Source organism: Mobula hypostoma, chromosome 23, assembly GCF_963921235.1.
Source record: "Mobula hypostoma chromosome 23, sMobHyp1.1, whole genome shotgun sequence".
Taxonomy (NCBI): Eukaryota; Metazoa; Chordata; class Chondrichthyes; order Myliobatiformes; family Myliobatidae; genus Mobula; species Mobula hypostoma.
In genome coordinates, this window is record NC_086119.1 from 24,228,467 (window position 1) to 24,248,591 (window position 20,125).

The 20,125-nt window shown below is 40.4% G+C and overlaps 1 protein-coding gene across 1 annotated transcript in view; it reads right to left on the reverse strand.

The window, feature by feature from the left end:
* aatf (apoptosis antagonizing transcription factor) overlaps window positions 1–19,178 on the reverse strand; it is a 107,278-nt gene extending 88,100 nt beyond the window's left edge. Inside the window, exons 1-3 of the mRNA XM_063031865.1 lie at window positions 19,055–19,178; window positions 6,017–6,199; window positions 4,340–4,663 (exon numbers count right to left, since the gene is read on the reverse strand). Coding sequence (XP_062887935.1) covers window positions 4,340–4,663; window positions 6,017–6,199; window positions 19,055–19,139 — 592 coding nt within the window. The 5' untranslated portion in view covers window positions 19,140–19,178. The remainder of the gene's footprint in view (window positions 1–4,339; window positions 4,664–6,016; window positions 6,200–19,054) is intronic.
* Between the last annotated feature and the right edge of the window lie 947 nt (window positions 19,179–20,125).

The window sequence follows — 20,125 nt, forward strand, 5'->3', positions numbered from 1 at the left end:
TGAGACAGGTGGTAGGGATCCTCAACACGGCTTTGAGCCTTTTGTTTGCAACACTCCTGGTAAATTTCACAAATAGTGGGGAGGGAGACTCCAGTGACCCTCTCAGCAGTTTTTTCTGTCTTCTTGCGGTCCAATGCCTTGCAGCTGCTGTACCACAAAATGATGCAGCCAGACAGGACACTCTCAACGGTGCTCCTGGATAAAGCTGTTAGAATGGAGGGCAGGGAGCCCTGCATGCCTCAACGTCCTCAGAAAGTGTAGACGCTGCTGTGCCTTCGAGTAGTGAGGAGGTGTTGTGGGTCCAGGATAGATCATCCATTATGTCCCCACCAGGGAACTTTGTGCTCTTCATTCTGTCCGTGGCAGAGCCAATGATGTGCAATGGAGAGTGGTTGACTTGTGCGTTCCTGAAGTCCACAATAATCTCTTTTGTCTTCTTCACATTGAGATTCAAGTTCATTGTTCTCGCACCATTTGACAAGCTTCTCTACCTCCTCCCTGTAAGTCAATTCATCATGGTGCTGACGAGGCCAATCACTGTGGTATCATCAGCGAACTTGATCATGCTATTTGAGCTGAATCTGGCAGTGTAGTCATGAGTGCAGCAGACTGAGCACATAATCATCGGCGGCACCAGTGCTCAGTGTGATGGAGTTTGAGATGTTGTTACCAACTCCATCAGGAAGTCCAAGATCCAGTTACAGAGACGGGTGTTGAGTCCCAATGAGGATAGGTTACCCTCCAGCCTCTGAGGGATGATCACATTAAATCCTGAGCTGAAGTCGATGACCAACATCCTTGAATATGAGGCATCATTTTCTAGATGAGACAGGACAGAGTGGAGGGGTAGTGGCTATGGCATCAGCAGCAGACTGGTTTGAGTGGTAGGTGAACTGTAAGGGGTCCAATGTAGCTGTAAGGTGGAATTTTATATGATCCATTACCATCCATTCAAAGCACTTCATGGTTGTTAAGGTCAGTGCCAATGGACAATAATCATTTAGGCAAGTTTGCATTGCTCATTTGGACAGTGGAATGAGGTGACCATCTTGAAGCCTGCAGGGACAGTGAACTGTCCCAGAGAGATATTGAAGATAGATGTTAAGACTTCTGTTAGCTGGGCCACACAGCCCCTCTGTGCCTGACAAGGTAGGTTGCCCAGTCCTGCAGCTTTGCGTGTGTTTACTGTGGCTAGGGTCCTCCTCACCTTGCTGCAGCCAGACAGGGTGCCTGCTCCAGAATGATGTGACCTTTCCTCAATGTCACATCATTCAATTGGTCAAATCGCACATAGAAGGCATTCAGTCCAACAGGAAGGGAGGCATCGCTGTCGTTGACGCAAAGGCTAGACTTGTAATCGGTTGTGGTTTGCATATCCTATCACATGCACCGCGTCTCCCTGGTATCATAATGGTGTCTGTGGATTTTCTGTGCATCCTTGTGCTTTGCCTTTCTGATGGCATGGGAGAGCGAAACTCTTGCTGACTTTAGAGTCGTCCTGTCCTCCGATCTGAAGACAGCATCCCACGTCCTAAGCAGAGCATGAACCTCTGCAGTAAGCCATGGTTTCCGGTTTGCCTTGGCAGTGTAGTGTTTAATCGTAGTAACAGCGTCAATGCACTTTCCTATGTAGCTAGTCACCGATCCCGTATATTCTTCAATGTTGACATGATGATCATAGGCACCCAGCTCCCTGAATATGCTCAGACCGTGCTTTCAAAACAGTCCTGCAGCACTGAGGTGGCACCTTCTGACCAAGTCCTGATCTCCCTGTGAACTGGTTTGACTCATTCAGCCAGTGGTCTGGAAACAGGGATTAGCAAAATGCATGTTGAACTGAGTATCCACAGGCTTGTAGACTCTACAAACATTGGTATGAACCCCATCTAATACATTCTCTTCTCTGGACATACTATAGAACTTTGGCAGAACTGTTTTTAAGTTGATATGATTGAAATCACCAGCACCATTGGTGTGAGTGGTTTTGAGGTTGCAGATTGCCCTGTAGAACTCCTGCAGCACTTCCCCAGCACTGGCACGGGGGGGGTGATGTAAACAGCAATAATCACAATGGCAGTGATCTCCCTCGGTAAGTAAAAGGACCTGCACTTCACCATTAAAAACTCTACCTGCAGTGAGCTGTGGGCCATTACTCCTGAGCATCCACACACCAGTGCTTGTTGAGGCAGACACATAGATCTCTTGCTGAAGGTCGCATCATTTCTGTCCACCCGAAAGGAGATCAGGCTTTTTAGCTGGACGGCCAGAATCTGGAATGGTGACTTAAAGCCAGGACGAGTGCGAAACAATCCATCATCTCCCGCTAGTTCTGACGCAGACACAGATAATCTACCTTACTTTCCAGCAATCAGAGTTAGCAAGTAGAATCGACGGGAGTGCGGGCCTGCAGGGATCCGCTTTAAGTCTCGTTTTAATACCGGCACGCTCACTGCACTTCTGCGTATGAGTACTCTGCTTCTGATGGCTGCCTCCCTGAGTAGCTGTAGTAGACTGCAGTGCGGAGCGAGAGCCCATTACTGCACAGCACTTTCATTATTCGGCTTACTAGTGAGGTAGACTTGCAGATTCTTAATGTTCACTACTGTTTTTCTGTCATAGAAAAGACAAACAGGACAAGAAACTTCACCACTGGTTGGAGCCAGAGTGGCCGCTGTGTTCATGCACACCATCATCTTGGGACAGACAATGAATGCTGTCCAAGCCTTACTGCATGTGCATGCAGAAAAATTCATTGCCTCAAAAGCTAGGAATGAATTGAATGGAGCTTACAAATCATCTTTATGGCATTAACTTTCCTATAATGAATAAAAGATCATCTGATGCACCAGGTGAGGATGGTTCATTTTAACACACCGCTCTACTGGCAGACCTCAATGGAACATAATTGCCTGTTATATCTCTGTATTTTTGCAAACTTGCAACTGAAATATACCAACCACAAATACTTCTTTTAAAATAAAATGGTGGGGTGTACTGGGGAAGAAGAAAATAAATATTGTTATTAATCAACATTATAGTCATCAGCAGCAAGTTTTTCTTTATAGACTGAAAATCTGAAAACAAGCACCCCTGGAAGCTTAGGTACATGACAATTCATGGCAACTCAGACATATTATTTTGTGTCAGATTCCAACACTCAAATATTTCCTCTGACATTATTACCTTATTCTTTCCTTCCCTGTCCTGGCACAAACATTAACTAAAAATGCAATAACACCAGAAGTACACATTTCCAGCACCCAGTCTGTAACCCAGATCAAATGTGGTAATTTCCCAAAGAATCCTGTATTTTCCCATAAATAGGTTATAGATACATCAAAATATCCAAATTCCTGCAGGCTAAATTTATTACAAAAGATTCAGATTTATCGCATGCTTATCAAAGCACGTCGCTTGCATTAACAACCACCACACCCAAGGATATGCTGGCGACATGATGCTCAACAACACACAAGCAACAATAACAAAACAACTGCAGCAGAAGAAGCCCCTCACACACAGAGACAGGACTCCAACCCCAGGCCAGGTTGCCTAGGGGCCTCCAGTACTTGGCCCTGGATTCTCAGACTTCTATCTTGTTTGCAAGTCTTCGGACTTCTATCCCCGGACTTGCTCAGCTCTAGACTTTGACCTTCGGCTTTGCCTCTGGAATTCACCAACCTCTGGGTATGGACACCAGTACTCAGCCATCACAGGTTTGACCTTTGGGACTTGAATGGAACTCTGAACCTGTGACCTTAGGGATCACTGGTTCTCATGTCTCCCGCCTGTACAGACCTCTGACCTGAGTCTCCCAATCTGTGGATCACTGGTCTTTTCAGCATTGTGGGATCGCTGACTTCGACCATGGAGTGCTCCAACCTGAACTCTGAACACCAGCTCCTTCCCAGACACTTCATTTACTGCCCCTGACCTCCAACCCTCCCTCATCCCTGTCCTTAAAACCTAACCTGACCACCTTAATTTCCTGTACTGTCCCCAAACTATTGCTAAAACTAAAATACAACCAAGTCTGGGTCAATGGACATCGCAGCTTGGTAGCAAAAGAAATCTGCAGGCATGTCACCATCAGCACATTCAAGCGTAATAAAAATCACTGAATTGAAGCTTGGTAGTATCACATGGATGTTAAAAACCGCAAATGATCTTTGCTTTATAACTTCAGGTAAACAAGACAGAGGATGGGAGCAGTGAAAATCAACTAAGGTGTACAGGAGAGAAAATACACTTTTTTTTAAATTGCAAAATATTTTCTCTGTTAAACATAAAATCACAAAGACTAGTTTACCGACATGACAAAAGAAATTCACGAACGCACCTATTTGGTTTTTGACTGACTTTCCCTTCTCCACCTCTTCGGTTACTTTTGCCTTGGAGAAAGTCATTACCGAGGTGTTGTCCTTTTCCATATCTTCATCACTTTCGTCATCACCTTCATCTTCATTCTCATCGTCCTCCTCCTCACCACTGTCACTTTCTCCTAAATCATCCATGCCTTCTGTGAATTCCTCGAAGTCTTTGATTTTTTCGAAGTCAAATTTGCTTTCTTTCACTGCTTTACATAAAGGTTCCATGTTGTCCGCTTCCTCAGTATCTTCACCTTCTGTGCTTTCTGCATTGTCGGTCCTTTCTTCCTCTTCATCTAACAATTATGAACATAAAATATTAAAAGTTTTACACAGCTTTAATATTTCATGCTTTTCCCTGTTTATCCAGCAAATATTATGTACATCAGAATTTCTATTTAAAAGTTTATACTACATAACCTAATAGGAATTCGCTTCAGCTTTAAGGATTTGCTAAAACTGGGAGGTGAGACCACTGCTCTACAATACCTTAAGCTGACAGCAGTCATACAATTTAATTCTTCATCAGCCATGCAAACTGAAACCGTAAGATTAATCAGATGACTTTATTTGGTAGGAACCCTGCTGCCAGGTTAAATTGTTACATGGTGAATGAAAATTCTCAAAATGTAGGGAGGATTCTGTTAAGATAATTCAGTCATTGCTGTCAAATGTTTAAAGCAAAAACTGACAGTGTAAATTATCTAGTATGCAAGGTAGAATTCAATGGGATTCATAACTTGCTCTGATTTATTTCCTCGTTCCAAAAGAAAGATATTTGGACAGACTCCAAAAGACAAAGTCATAAGCTGTACAGTCTTGTGACCAACAGTTATTTAATAAAATAATAAATTCACAGGACAGACTGCAATCACCTTTATTTAAAGTTATGTTAACCAAGGAATTAATATATAGTGGGGGAGTCCAGGACCAGAGGGCACAACCTCAGAATAGAACGATGCCCTTTAGAACAGAAATGTGGAGGAATTTCTTTAGCCAGAGGGTGATGAATCTGTGGAATTCATTGCAGACGGCTGTGGAGACCAATTCTCTGGGTATATTTAAACAGGAGGTTGACAGATTCTTGATTAGTAAGGATGTCAAAGGTCATGGAAGGAAGGCAGGAGAATGGGGTTGAGAGGGATAATAAATCAGCTATAAAGGAATGGCAGAGTACAGAAGATGGGCCAAATGGCCTGATTCTACATCTATATCTTAGGAATTCAAAGCATTTTGATATTTACAAATATTGCAATAATTGCAATTCAACTAAATGTCTGCTGCTTCCTTCAGCAAGTGTTCAACTCCTCGGTATGTGTTAAATTTAAATCTAAACTACAAAGATCTGCCATCTGTATCAATTACATAATTATTTTTACAGATTACAGATGCAGTCCTTTACATAAAAATCCACATTTTAAAATGCATATTATTTTCAATAAAAGTGAAAACAATTACTATAATTTTAATTGAATCCCGCTAGATCAAAGTATTACTTGTAAGTTGCTTTTCATGCTACGCTAAGAAATGGAGAGAATAACAACAAATCAATTACTTTTCCATAAACATTTGATAATATGAAGCATGCAAGTGAATATTTTTTACAAGGAATACTTAATACTGTCAAAGCACCAAGGAATATCTCCTACCTGATGCATCAGAGAATGAATCCTCTCCAGCCTCTTCTTGCAATGCCTTTCGAGTGGTGGCCTTCCCAACATACCTCCTATCTGTTTCAAATAGCAGAGCTGATGCTTGTTTCCGCAGCTTACTGTCAAATGAGAGGTTATCGTCTCCCTCATTGAACCTGTCAATGACTTTGGCAATGGTTGCTGTAAAGAGGAGAAAAATTTAGTCCAAGAAAGCACTTAGTTTTAACATTAATCAGGCAATACACGCCATCAATTCACTACAAGAAAATGAATGCATTTCATCATGAACTGGTTCAATAATATTCCTTTAATATCACAATTTAGTTATGTTTGCTGCCACCCTGCAGAAACTGACATTTTGAGTGTGGTTGGGTTGCTTCCTACCTGTAGTCTATTCTCTATCAATAGTTTGTCATAGGACTTGAACACAAAAGCAAAATATTAGAATTATTCTCTACATTTTGCCCTCTACGTATACTGCCTGACCTGCTGCACATTTCTAGCATTTTCTATTTCTATTACACTCAGTAGGTGCATACGCACCTACACAGGCAGACCAGACATCCCACCTCTCCCGGAAGATCTGGGAGTTTCCCGCATATCGATAGTGGCTCCCTGACGCCCGGAAATTATATACAATATCCCGGAAATGATTTTTTTTGAGAGGGAGAGGGACAGTGAGCATCCTGATTGGTCTCTCTTCGTGCTAAGAGTGGTCCCCAACCACCGGGCCGTGAGGAAACAATATGATTTGGCGATATGAAATGATATGAGTCATTTGCACCTTTCCTCATTCCCTGTCACACCCAACTGTTGAACTTGAACGCACGCGAGGTCATTACCCACGGGTCATCCATGTCAGCGCGGGAAAAAGATCAACTCCTCGAGCTTGTAAATGACGGTGGGCTGAAAAGTATGTTTGACATAACATCTCTGCCAGCATTCTGGATCAAAGTCAAGGCTAAATATCCTGAGATAGCCATGAAAGCACTGAAAACGTTGTTTCCATTTCCAACATCATATCGCTGCGAAGCGGAGTTTTCTGCAATGAATGCAACGAAAACTAAATTGCGGAATAGACTGGAACCCCCTTCGAGTATCGCTGTCTCCAATCACCCCTCAATGGGACCCTCTTGTTGCAGGAAAACAAGCCCAGGGCTCGCACTGATTCAGCAATATTGGTGTGTTGCAATGATTTGATATGTTCATACGGAGAAAATATGTGCTGTGTGTTTAATATCCAAACATTACTTAAAATGTTATGATGCTATTGACTTATCACCTATATTCCGGTCATGATTACACCCCCCCCCCCCAGTCAGCCGGTCCGCAAGAATATTGTCAATATTAAACCGGTCTGCAGTGCAAAAAATGTTGGGGACCACTGCCAAGTAGACCTATCAGTTTTCTCTGTGGGTAGGCTTTACAGTCGACCTCAAAAATAATGACAGTCTTGCTCACTGCGCTGTTTGCAACAGTGACTTTTCTATTGCCCACGGTGGGTTAAAATGTAAAAGACACGTTGAGGTGAGTTTAACAGGTGTCATTACAGCATAACTAACGTTACTTAAACTAGCTGGCTAGCTGCTAAGGAGCTACGCTATTGATGTCCTACGTGATGAGGCCAAACTCCCTGTAGTCTTGCTTAAAGTTGTAATAGAATAAACATGATAATATAATATAAGTACATATTTTAATGTCACATTTGCTGCATATACCCAACTTGGTTTACAGATTAGACAAAATCACTAAACAAAGTATTACATACACCCTTGGAGGTCGGGGGTGGGGGGAGATATGGTGTTGCGGGGGGGGCGGGGGGCGCTACCTCCCTGAAATGAGTTTTTGCAGGGTGGGATGTCTGAGCAGACGGTCCAGTTAATCAAAAGAGGTACCAAATAAAAATTAATGCAGATGCCAAAAATCAGAAATAAAATCAGAAAGTGCTGGAAATACTCAGCAAGTCAAATTATATCTCTGAAGGGAGAAACTCCTAACATGTTTTAGCTCACCTTTCATCAATGGTGGGGGAAAAAGTGAAAACAAAATCAATTTTTTTTTACACGCATACAGAGAAAGAGTGGAGGGGAGAAGAGAACAAAATGGAACATCAGTGATAGAATAAGCAAGAGAGATCAGGTGACGGAAAGTAGGATAGTGCAGACCAAATGAAATCAAAGGAATTAGTGACAACACAAACAAAATGTTGGAGGAACTCAGCAAGTCAGGCAGCATCAATGGAAGTGAATGAACAGAAGGAATTAGGCAGTAGCACTGGAAAACTCATAACAATAAAAATGTTGTTTATTTGAAATTGTTGACTCACTGTTGAGTTCAGGTTCAAAAAAGTGTACAATGGCCAGTCAGAATATAAGGTATAGTCTGAGCTTCCATTGAGTTTAGCCTGGAACACTGTTGAAGGCTGAGAATTTAGGGGTTAGAGTGGGAATGAGAAGGAGAAAGAAGAGAACTAATCTGACGAGAAGGTTGTGGTCGTGGCTACAGACTGAATAGTGGTTCTTCTGTAGGAAGGTCAATCAACCTACACTTGAATCCACCTCCCTGTTTCCCTCACACCCTCACCCGGAGTAGGATGCCATGTGACGAGCTTTGAATTCAGTACAGTAAATTGAAAGTAGCACAAGTGGACCGTTGCTTCACCTGACACCTTGAATGGTGCAGAGGGAAATAGTAAAAGGACAGGTTTTGCACTTCTTGTAGTTTCATGGAAGGAGTGGTTACAGGTGGATACAAAAAAGTGACAGTATCTGAAGAGTAAAATTCCCTCTGATATTGTAACAGATGTATTTGTCTTCACCACAAGGCAATGAAGAATAGTGGGTCAGAAACTGTGGTCAAAAGGAAATCTAACCAATGAAAAATAACGATCTGTTGGATGAACTCAATAGGTCAATTAGAGTCTGTGGAGAAAAGGAATTGTGGACGTTTCTAATCAAAGCCCTGCATGAGAACCGATTCCAGCATCTGCAGTTTCTTGTGTCTCTGAAGGGAATCCTACCCTTACTCAAGGAATTGCAAGAATGGGAGTGGGGGGGGTGGGAGAAGAGAGCAAAAGTGCAGGAAATGGAACGGACATATTGAAGGTCCCATTTTTGCCCCAAACCCAAAGTTCAACAACTTTACTGCCAACATCCACTCTGCTCTCACTTTCATATGATCCACTTGACACTGTACCTTTGCCATTCTCTGGTGTTATTATTTTGGATGACCTGTCCTGGGCCCAGCACTCAAGTGCAATTATGAAGGAAGCATGGAAGCACCTCTACTTCCTTAGGAGTTTGCAAAGATTTGGCATGACATCGAAAACTTTGACAAACTTCTGTAGATGTGTAGTGCAGAGTAGACTGACTAGTTACATCACAGTCTAATATGGAAACACCAATGCCCTTGAATGGAAAATCCTACAAAAAGTAGTGGATATGGCCCGGTCCATTACTGCTCTACAGAAAACCCTGTCGCAGGAAAGCAGCATCCATCATCAGGGACTCCCACTACCCAGGACATGCTCTCTGCTCACTGTCGCCATCAGGAAAGTAGTACAGATGTCTCAGGACTCACACCACCAGGCTCAAAAACAGTTATCACCCCTCAACCAAAGGGGATAACTTCACTCAACTTCACTTTCCCCCACAACCTATGGACTCATGTTCAAAAACTCTTCAACTCTTGTTCTCGATATGTATTGCTTATTTATTTATTATTTCTTTTTTTGTGTATTTGCACTGTTTGTTGTCTGGTTCAACTGGTTGAATGGTTGAATGTCCAAGCTGGTGTGGTCTTTCATTGATTCTATTATGGTTATTATTCTATTATGGATTTATTGAGCATGCACACGAGAAATGAACCTAGGATTGTATATGGTGACATAAGTGCTGTAATAATAAATTTACTTTGAACCTTAAACTTTTAATTTCTCTCCATTTCTCCAACTCCACAACAGATGAAGAGAATCTTTGACTGAAGAAAAAGAAAGACTGTATAGAAGGTAATTTGAAATCTTGTGGAGATGGAGTAACTAATGGAATAGAATGAAGTCTGTCAAAGAAGCCAGCTGGGAGGAACTATAGTGAAGATAACTGGTAGCAGTCACCGATTCTACCAGGTCCCCAGACAGAGAAGTAAAAAAAGGAAGGAAATAGCCAGAGGTGGATCATGTAAGAGTAAGAATGGAGATGGAAGCTGGCAACAAAAGGTGATGAAATATGAATTCAGGGTGAATTCAAGATAAAGGAGCTTAAAAGCTCATGTCTATTGGACTCATGAACTGTTTCTTCCCTATTGCTATCTTCCAACTTCTGAACTAATTATCTCTTTCACATCCCTTTCCCTGAGGTACTGTCGTATTCGCAAACCCTTAATACCATCTCTTCAGTTAATGTCTCTTCAGCAATTATTTTTGTACAATATCAGTTTGTTCTTTTGCCATTCTGTTGTGTTTGCACTCATTGACATATTTATTGTTGTTTTATTATACTGTCTACTCTGAGAGTTTCGATTGACTAATGAGTTTCATTGTACCCTAGCACTGGACAATAACTAATTGTCTGCCAATAACTGATCTGAAAAATCAGCAGAAATACAGATTTCAGTACACGAGGAAAAAAAACTGTGAGGGAGAAATTCCATGAATGCACTGAAGCTGAAAAATCCAACACATTCCACAAAGCTTCAGGTGTAGTTTGCATCCAATACGGATTCCTACAGCAATACCAATTTGCATGGGAATTCAATCAGTTTAAAACAGAATAACTAATTTAGCACCTTACTAAAATATTCTTGAAACAGTACCCTCAATATAAACATAGTAATGTGTCATTTATGTTGATTAAAACTGTTTTTAATTTTCTACTGATGTAAAACATTCCCTATCAATTTAGGTTGCAACAGAAGACAATATATCTCAATGCTCAGGCTATAGCCAGTGCTTGCAGAAACTCAAAACCAAGACAATTCTGTCTTTCTTTCTCTGTATTTTTTTGAGAATTCTGTGAAATTCTGGTTGACATTGGTGGCTTAATCTCTCACATGAGAAATTACTGCTCTCAGGGCATGATCTAGTTGGCTGCAGCAAGTATAATAGATTCAAGCTACAGCCAGCAACATCATAGTAGATGTGACGTGGTTTATGCAAAATGTATTTCCTGATGTTCAGGTATACAAAGTTGCTGAGTTATCTATTTCCAAGTGTACCAAACACAAGCTGTAGAAACTACAGAATCACACGAAATCACTGCCAGAACTGAAGTTCAGAAAGGGTACTCAAGTAAATTTAAATTATGCAAGTAAGCAAGCAGTGCCTGTAAGGCTTCCTAAAATATACAATTTTAATAATAAAAATGTTTTCAACTATAATTTCTCAACAGTAAGTGGTTATGTCATATTTGAGAATTATAAGCCTATTAAATGCCCTCATGTATGAAAGCAACATAGCTTGACTATGATAAATTATTGCATCTCCTATAATCATTGGTGGGTATTTCAAATGTGCAATACGAAATAACCAGTAAAACATACTATTCTGATGTGATGACAGAGCTGCACCAAATCAAAATACAAATAGAAATATAACTTTGAATTCAGCAACAGCGTTGCTTGATAATGTTTCTCATTAAGTTAGCACCTGACTTCTACAAATGATGTAAACTGCACTTGACTAAAATAATCTTTTTGCTGAAAATCCAAAATTCCTAGGGTGATATGAAATTTCAAAATATTTTTTTAAAAATTAAGATGGGAAGAAATTATAGAAAAAGATGAAGATCCCAATTACTCATGCAAGGTTGATAGGAAAAGCTACAAATGCACAAAAAAAAATTGTTCCTTACACTACTCGGAAGAATAATATGTACTGTTGCTCAAGACTTTGAATGAAATACTACCCAAAACTTGACTGCAAAATACAACCACACAGAGCCATCTTACCATTAAGAGCTAACTCTGCTAACATCACAAAGGGTCAGAACAAGATGGAGAAACACGGGGAAAACTGTTCACATAAAGCTGTTTAATATTAAAGTGCAAGAAATGAACATACACCACAGGTGAAAAATGAGTTCTGATTAGGTTCAATTTAATATTCAAAACCTTGCAATCAAATATTCTGTTTATGGAAGAATAAAAATTCCATTTATCACATTTTGTCAGCATCATTGTTAACATAAAGGGCACTTTAGTGCCTCCCATCTCCTTATCCAAATCTCTCCAGAGAATTTGGTCCACCATCATGAAAATCACATTAGTGGAAATTACAGTTAGAAATTATGACCTGGCACAGCCCCAACTGTCCTATATTTTATTATATATTGAAGCTAGTTTAATTCTTTTAGCTCTGAGATCCACTGGTACTATAAATATCATAAAATATGCAACCAGAAGCACGTGGCTTCAATGCCAAGCAGAAATAGACTTTCCAGCTTTAACTCATCTCAGATTTAATTTAGAAATGCTTTGATCAACTGAAAAGTGCCAATGAATCAGGCGACTCTGGGTAAAATGCAAGAACTCTGGTAAATCTAATTTTTTTTTAAACTCTCCAGTGAATTGAGAGAGAGTGTCACCGTGGGTAGTGACATTGTTCAGCTGGGACATAAGCAAAGTATGCCCTCTCAGCTAGGCGGAGGAGATGCAATCATGCCCCTGGAAGAAAAGCAGGAAGGTCTCTCAGCACCCTTAGCAAACTAAAACTTTCAACCAAATCTGTTTAATTGGATGTCATTTTCACCCTTGTAAGAGGCCTTGCTGTACGTATATTTTCTGCTTTGTCTCCTAACATTGCAACATAAATAAATCAGCTCCAAACACTGTGGATGACCTGGGACTTGATGGCAGGTTATAGAAGAAAGTTATTTTTATTCCTTCATTTTGTCACATATAGAAAATGCCACCAAAATTGAACTTTAACTCAAATAGAAAATTCTGAATTAGAAGAAAATGAACCGTATTTATCTGCATATTGATAAAATTAGAGAGAAATTAAGGTCAAATAAATGTAAAATTCTGCACAACTGGTAGGATTTAACTGCAAACAATCATTTGCATATCTTACTAATTCATCATCAAGACTGATAAAGCTGTATTTCCAAGCAAATGAAACAAATAATTCAACTATTCCTATTAAAGGAAAGACTGGATATTTTCTTTCACAAACTATAGATATGTCTAAGAGCTTTTCCACTGATATTGTTTCCTTCTGATGTATATGCAGCACCTAGTTTTAAAAAGCTTGGTTCTACAAAGAACAATGAGATTGATAATCAATTGATCTATCCCGTCGAGAGGGAAATGATAAGAGTTCAGAAAGATTTTTGTAGTCCTATTTGAAAAATGATTAGGTCTAATGTTCACTTGGACTAAGGCTTAACATCAAAAGAATACTAGAACACAAGTAAATCAGGAACTGTAGTAAACGACTGAGCACCTCTAGCCTGCCCCACTATTTAATGTTTGTAGCTGTATGCTGGCCTCAACTTCTCTTCTATGCCAGTACCCAAACACAAATCTTTAACATTTCAAATATATCTAATTATCTAGCCTTTACTACTCCCTCCCGATAGAATTTTTATACACCTCAGTTTTAGCAACATCCTCTTGTTCGTACCTGTCACAGCGTTCATGAAAATATCTCAATATTATACCTTATCAGGTCCCTTAGCATTTTATATGTTTGAATAAGGTCACTCCCCCCCCCCACAAACTCGAATGAATACAGGCTCAAAATCTGGCCTCTTGATATTTTGTCTCAAAATACAGGCATCTCCAAAAATGCAGCACTATTAAGGCCTCGTCATAAGCTGTCAAAAGTAATTTCTGTATTGAATCCTTGATATGACAGCCTGAACCCAGAGAAAAGGGCACCCTAAAATAATGAAAAGTGGTGTGTTATGCACATGACTTGGTTAAATGCTGAACATCTGAAATCTAATTTGTAACTAAAAGATAGCACAGTAGCACAGCAGTTAGCATAACGCTGTTACAGCGCCAGATATCCGGGTTCAATTCCGCAGCTGCAAGGTGTTTGCACGTTCCCCCTGTGACTGCACGGGTTTCATCCGGATGCTCCGGTTTCTCTGGAGTGCACCCTCGTGTTCTGGAGGAAGTAGCTGTGGAGATTGCGGAGGCATTAGCGATGATCTTTCAAAAGTCGATAGATTCTGGCATGGTTCCGGAAGACAGGAAGATTGCAAATGTCACTCCGCTATTTAAGAAGGGGGCAAGGAAGCAAAAAGGAAATTATAGACCTGTTAGTTTGACGTCGGTGGTTGGGAAGTTGTTGGAGTCGATTGTCAAGGATGAGGTTACAGAGTACCTGGAGGCATATGACAAGATAGGCAGAACTCAGCATGGATTCCCTAAAGGAAAATCCTGCCTGACAAACCTATTACAATTTTTTGAGGAAATTACCAGTAGGCTAGACAAGGGAGATGCAGTGGATGTTGTATATTTGGATTTTCAGAAGGCCTTTGACAAGGTGCCACACATGAGGCTTCTTAACTAGATAAGAGCCCATGGAATTACGGGAAAGTTACATACGTGGATAGAGTGTTGGCTGATTGGCAGGAAACAGGGAGTGGGAATAAAGGGATCCTATTCTGGTTGGCTGCTAGTTACCAGTGGTGTTCCACAGGGATCAGTGTTGGGGCCGCTTCTTTTTACATTGTACATCCACGATTTGGATTATGGAATAGATGGCTTTGTGGCTAAGTTTGCTGACGATACGAAGATAGGTGGAGGGGCCGGTAGTGCTGAGGAAACGGAGAGTCTGCAGAGAGACTTGGATAGACTGGAAGAATGGGCAGAGAAGTGGCAAATGAAGTACAATGTTGGAAAGTGTATGGTTATGCACATTGGCAGAAAAAATAAACCGGCAGACTATTATTTAAATGGGGAAAGAATTCAAAGTTCTGAGATGCAACGGGACTTGGGAGTCCTCGTACAGGATTCCCTTAAAGTTAACCTCCAGGTTGAGTCAGTAGTGAAGAAGGCGAATGCAATGTTGGCATTCATTTCTAGAGGAAAAGAGTATAGGAGCAGGGATGTGATGTTGAGGTTCTATAAGGCACTGGTGAGACCTCACTTGGAGTACTGTGGGCAGTTTTGGTCTCCTTATTTAAGAAAGGATGTGCTGACGTTGGAGAGGGTACAGAGAAGATTCACTAGAATGATTCCGGGAATGAGAGCGTTAACATATGAGGAACGTTTGTCCACTCTTGGACTGTATTCCTTGGAGTTTAGAAGAATGAGGGGAGACCTCATAGAAACATTTCGAATGTTAAAAGGCATGGACAGAGTGTTTCCCATGATGGGGGAGTCTAGTACAAGAGGGCATGACTTCAGGATTGAAGGGCGCCCTTTCAGAACAGAAATGCAAAGAAATTTTTTTAGTCAGAGGGTGGTGAATCCATGGAATTTGTTGCCACGGGCAGCAGTGGAGGCCAAGTCATTGGGTGTATTTAAGGCAGAGATTGATAGGTATCTGAGTAGCCAGGGCATCAAAGGTTATGGTGAGAAGGCGGGGCAGTGGAACTAAATAGGATAAAATGGATCAGCTCATGACAAAATGGCAGAGCAGACTCGATGGGCCGAATGGCCTACTTCTGCTCCTTTGTCTTATGGTCTCCTCCCACATTTCAAAACCATATAGTTAGGGTTAGTGAGTTGTAGGCATGCTCTGTTAGTAGGGGGCTGACCAACACAATCCTCACTGATTTGATGCAAATGACACATTTCACTCTATGTTTTGAGGTACATGTGACAAATAAAGCTGGTCTTTAAAAAAATCTTTAAATCTGTATGGTTAGTAGCTAATACAATTAAGTTTTAGTTATACTAAAGAGAATGAATATACCAGTCAAAAGAATAAAAATAAATAAATATGTGAAATTCTGTAAATGCTGGAAATCCAAAGCAACGCACACAACATGCTGGAGGAACTCAGCAGCTCAGGCAGCATTTATCGAAGTGAATAACCAGTTGATGTTTCACGCCAAGACTTCTCAGGTCTCAAAAAAAAATTATTTATATAGAACTTTAAAATTGCCCCGAGTTAAAATCTGTGTACGAGTTTGGTTGAATGGCATTAAGATCTTGAAAAACATGTAAAGGACTGCCACAAAGCAGAACACTAAAAATGCTGGAAATATGAAATGAAAAAAGAAGATTCTAAAAATATTCAGTAAATCAGCTGGCATCAAAGAAACAGTTAGCATTTGAGGACCAAAAATATTAACTCTATCTCTTTGTCTACTTATGCTGCCAGACTTGCTGAGTATTGTTAACTTTTTTTATTTTGTTACAAAGTCAAATGATACAGTTAAAAACAATTTTAAAGATCATTTCATTAAGATAATGATGGAACCAAACTGTTTATGTAGATGCTTTCTTTTAACAAGGTAAGCTTGGGAGTACCAAGAGTTAATCTCAAGTTGTGAAGAGCCCAGACTAGTTTTAATCAAGTAGGACAGGGAGTAATTTTTCCTGATTCATGTGCTAAATTAACTGTTTCCTCTTTTTCAATATGACAAGTAATGAATGTTACAGAATAGTGCACAATTATATTGATAAAAAGTACTCCAATCAGCCTTTCTAGCCCCTCTCTAAACATAAGTAGAAATACCAAATTTTAAGCATATCAGAGCAAGTAAAGAGATAAAGCCGTGATGAATTTTATCTTTGCACCAATAATAGATTAGTGCTATATATTTAAGGATCAACTTGACTCCAGAGCAAGTAAAATGAGCTTTCCTGAAAAACAATCATTACACTTTGGTTTACACTGCAAAAATAATTCAGACAGATCAGTGTAGCAGGCAGTGCTGATGTCTGACAGCCTCAGTAAACCAGGTTCAATTCTGATCACCTGCAGTGCCTGTGTGCAGTTCATATGCTCTCCCTGTGATCTCATGGGTTTCTCCCAGAGTGCTTCAGATTCCTCCAACATACCAAAAATGTGCTGGTGTCTTAAGTGGCTATTGTAAATTATTGGGTGGACGGGTGGAGATATGTCTCTACCAAAGGAGTAAGGCGCTCCTTCCCTCCACTAGCCTGCAGGTCATACTTGGGTAAGGTGTAGCACCTGCTTAGCCCCACAACCAGGGTCACATGAAGCCACGGGGGTAGGTGGTAAATGGTCGAATGAGCAGCTGGTGGATACTATGTCCTGGTTATGTGATCGGTGACATCAGGCATACAATTTCTGAAGAGTATTGATAGTGCCTGGGGCCGCCCACCTTGTAGAGACACTTCCCAGAAGAAGGCAATGGCAAACCATTTCTGTAGAAAAATTTTCCAAGGACAATCATGGTCAAAGGCCATCATCACCCATATCATACATCACGGCACATAATGATGATGATTGTAAATTACATCTAACATAGGGAGGTGATCCACCCACAGAAAATCAGATTAATGGGCAAGCAAGAGCGAAGATTCTAGAAAAATACGGTTGATGGAATGGGATTTTTCTGAGAGCTGGTATAGACTCAATGGACTGAATGGCCTCAGATCACAAGGAAAGATGAAACACAAGGTATGTAGTATGAAGCAATGCCAAGGTTCAGATCATAATGGACAAGCACCAAAAATATGTCAGAAGAAAGTCAGAAAGATGACCAGCTTTTATATTCACTGAAGCTCAATTTAAAAGTGAGTTTCCTTGCCATCTGGATCAGAACTGTTGACCCATCCAAAAATTGTTAATTACTTAGTATCCACTTTGATAATGCACCCATGAAATATGATGAGATTTGGCTAAACCTGTTAAAAATCTAACGAATCGCGTATTGAAATGAAACATGGAGGGGCAGCCACAAGAGACTGCAAACGCTGGAATCTGGAGCAACAATGTGCTGGAGGAACTCTCAGGTTGAGCAGCATCTGTGGGAGGAAATGATGATGTTTCAGCTGCATCATGATTACCCTGCATCAAGACCCAACAGATGTTTGTTGCCACAGGGAGAGTGGGCAATCCTTTATGGATAAATTAGGTGAATGATTGTTAATCCAAAATATTAACCACTTCCATCTCCTTAAACGTACGTGACCTGTTAAATGTTTCTGACTTTCCCTCAACAAGTTTCTAACAATTGCTGTATTTTGTATATTTAAAACAGCATCTACTTTTTTTTTAACTGTTAAACATGCTCACATTTGGACCTGGTTCTCTCAATAGGTGGGATTATTCCATAGTTCTAACCTGGCAATATAAATGCTGGGTAGGAGCTGGCAGAAACACTATAGAACAACACACAAAAAGCTGGAGGAATTCAGCTGGTCAGGCAGAATATACGTTGGGAAATGGATAGTCAACATCTCAAGTCTGGACACTTTGACCCTTTATCTGGACTACCTGAAGCAGAAATATCCTGTTCCTTCAGCATTTTGTGCGTTGCTCCAGACTGCAGCATCTGCTGCCTCTTGCTTCTCTGAGAGTCCAAAAATGCTCGCTGCCCTGCTGACTTCCTCCAAGGTTTTGCGTGTTGCTCCAGATTCAATCACTGGCAGTCACTTGCGTCAGGAACATTATGAATGTACCCAAAGCAATGCGGGCACTAAATTATGCAAAAAAGTTTGGGGAACAGTTCGGAACGAGAAAACTCACCTTTAAATGGAGCTGAACCGGATATAAAAGTTAATCAGCTTTCTGAATTCTTGTGACATAACAGTACAAAGCCTTAAGCCTATTTGAATTACCTATTCAAATCTTCCTTTCGTACTTTTCAATTAAGAACTGAATTTTGACATCTCTTCATGTATGAGTTTTCCTTCTGATGAAAGGGAGGCTGTTCAAAATTCTGTGCACGGGACTGAGACAATAAGCAACCTGCATTATAATATCTTGCAACCAGAAGGGAACGCAATGTAACTCAGAGCCTGAAACCTCGCACAAACGGGCTCCAGTCGCCGGCCGCCCGGACACGCCGCCGGGAACCCGAGCGACGTCCCAACCTCAATAGGCCCTCACGCACAGTCTGCCCTCCAGCCAACAGATAAGCGCGCCTGAATCGCAGCCCCCGGTACCTTCATCCTCTTCGTCCTCCGGATCTTTAAAAGTCGGCAAAGGGTTTAACAACTCCTCCAACTGCTGTGTGATGGAGGCGGCCATCTTCCTCTTGCCTCTCAGCCCGAATGGAGCCTATTCAGGATGACGTATTTCCGATTGCAAAGACGACTTCCGGCTCGGGCTGACACATACAGCTCACATTGCTGTTACGACGCCCAGCTTGTTAAGATACTACTTACCGCAGTAATCTTTTGGGGGATATCCTTCCCTATAATTTTATAAATAAAAACTATAAAAATATAATAATTTTAACAATATTATAAATCAAAGTAGCGTAGCCTTAGAAAGGAGAATAATATTTATTTCTCTAATAAAGCAAGCGAAATCGCTTTAGAATTCTTATAAAATTGTTCTGCAAGTATTTCGTCTTTATTTCTCTAATCGCTTGGGCCTCATAATGCTTTAGCTTTCCAAAGTTTTGAGGGTTTTAGCATATTTACAGTAAAATAGAATGTATTAATATTCAGTTGCTGCCTAGCTGCAAGAGTTATGACCAATGAAAATATTAGCCACTATTATTTCAATTTATCCACGTGATAAATGTATTGAGAGCGAAAAATATAATATTGTACCAGTGACTCTCATTATTATCCACCAAAGCATCTTATATGTGAGTCCTCTGATAACACTATATTATCATAATTGATGAATAACTGGATTGAAAATTTATTGCTGCATCTTTCAATGTTATAGCTTATTATTTTAAAGCAGTTTTTAAAATACTGTAATATACCCATTTGGATTAAATAGGTGTTAAAGTATGAAATGCTATTTATGTTGTTTAGTAATTGTCTTGGAAATATGAAATTAGCTTTATGATAGGAAAGGTTTGCATATTATATTGGAATTCCAGTATTATGTAGAGAATAATAACATCAACATCAAGGCAAATGTGATGTATGTTGTTTGTCCAATCAGCCTGAAATCTTGCAAGAAGCAAGGAACTTGTTTGTGTTCAGATAGTATTCAAGAGAATGGAATGACAATTTGCATCTTATGTATAGGAACAGAGTACAATAAAGTACAGA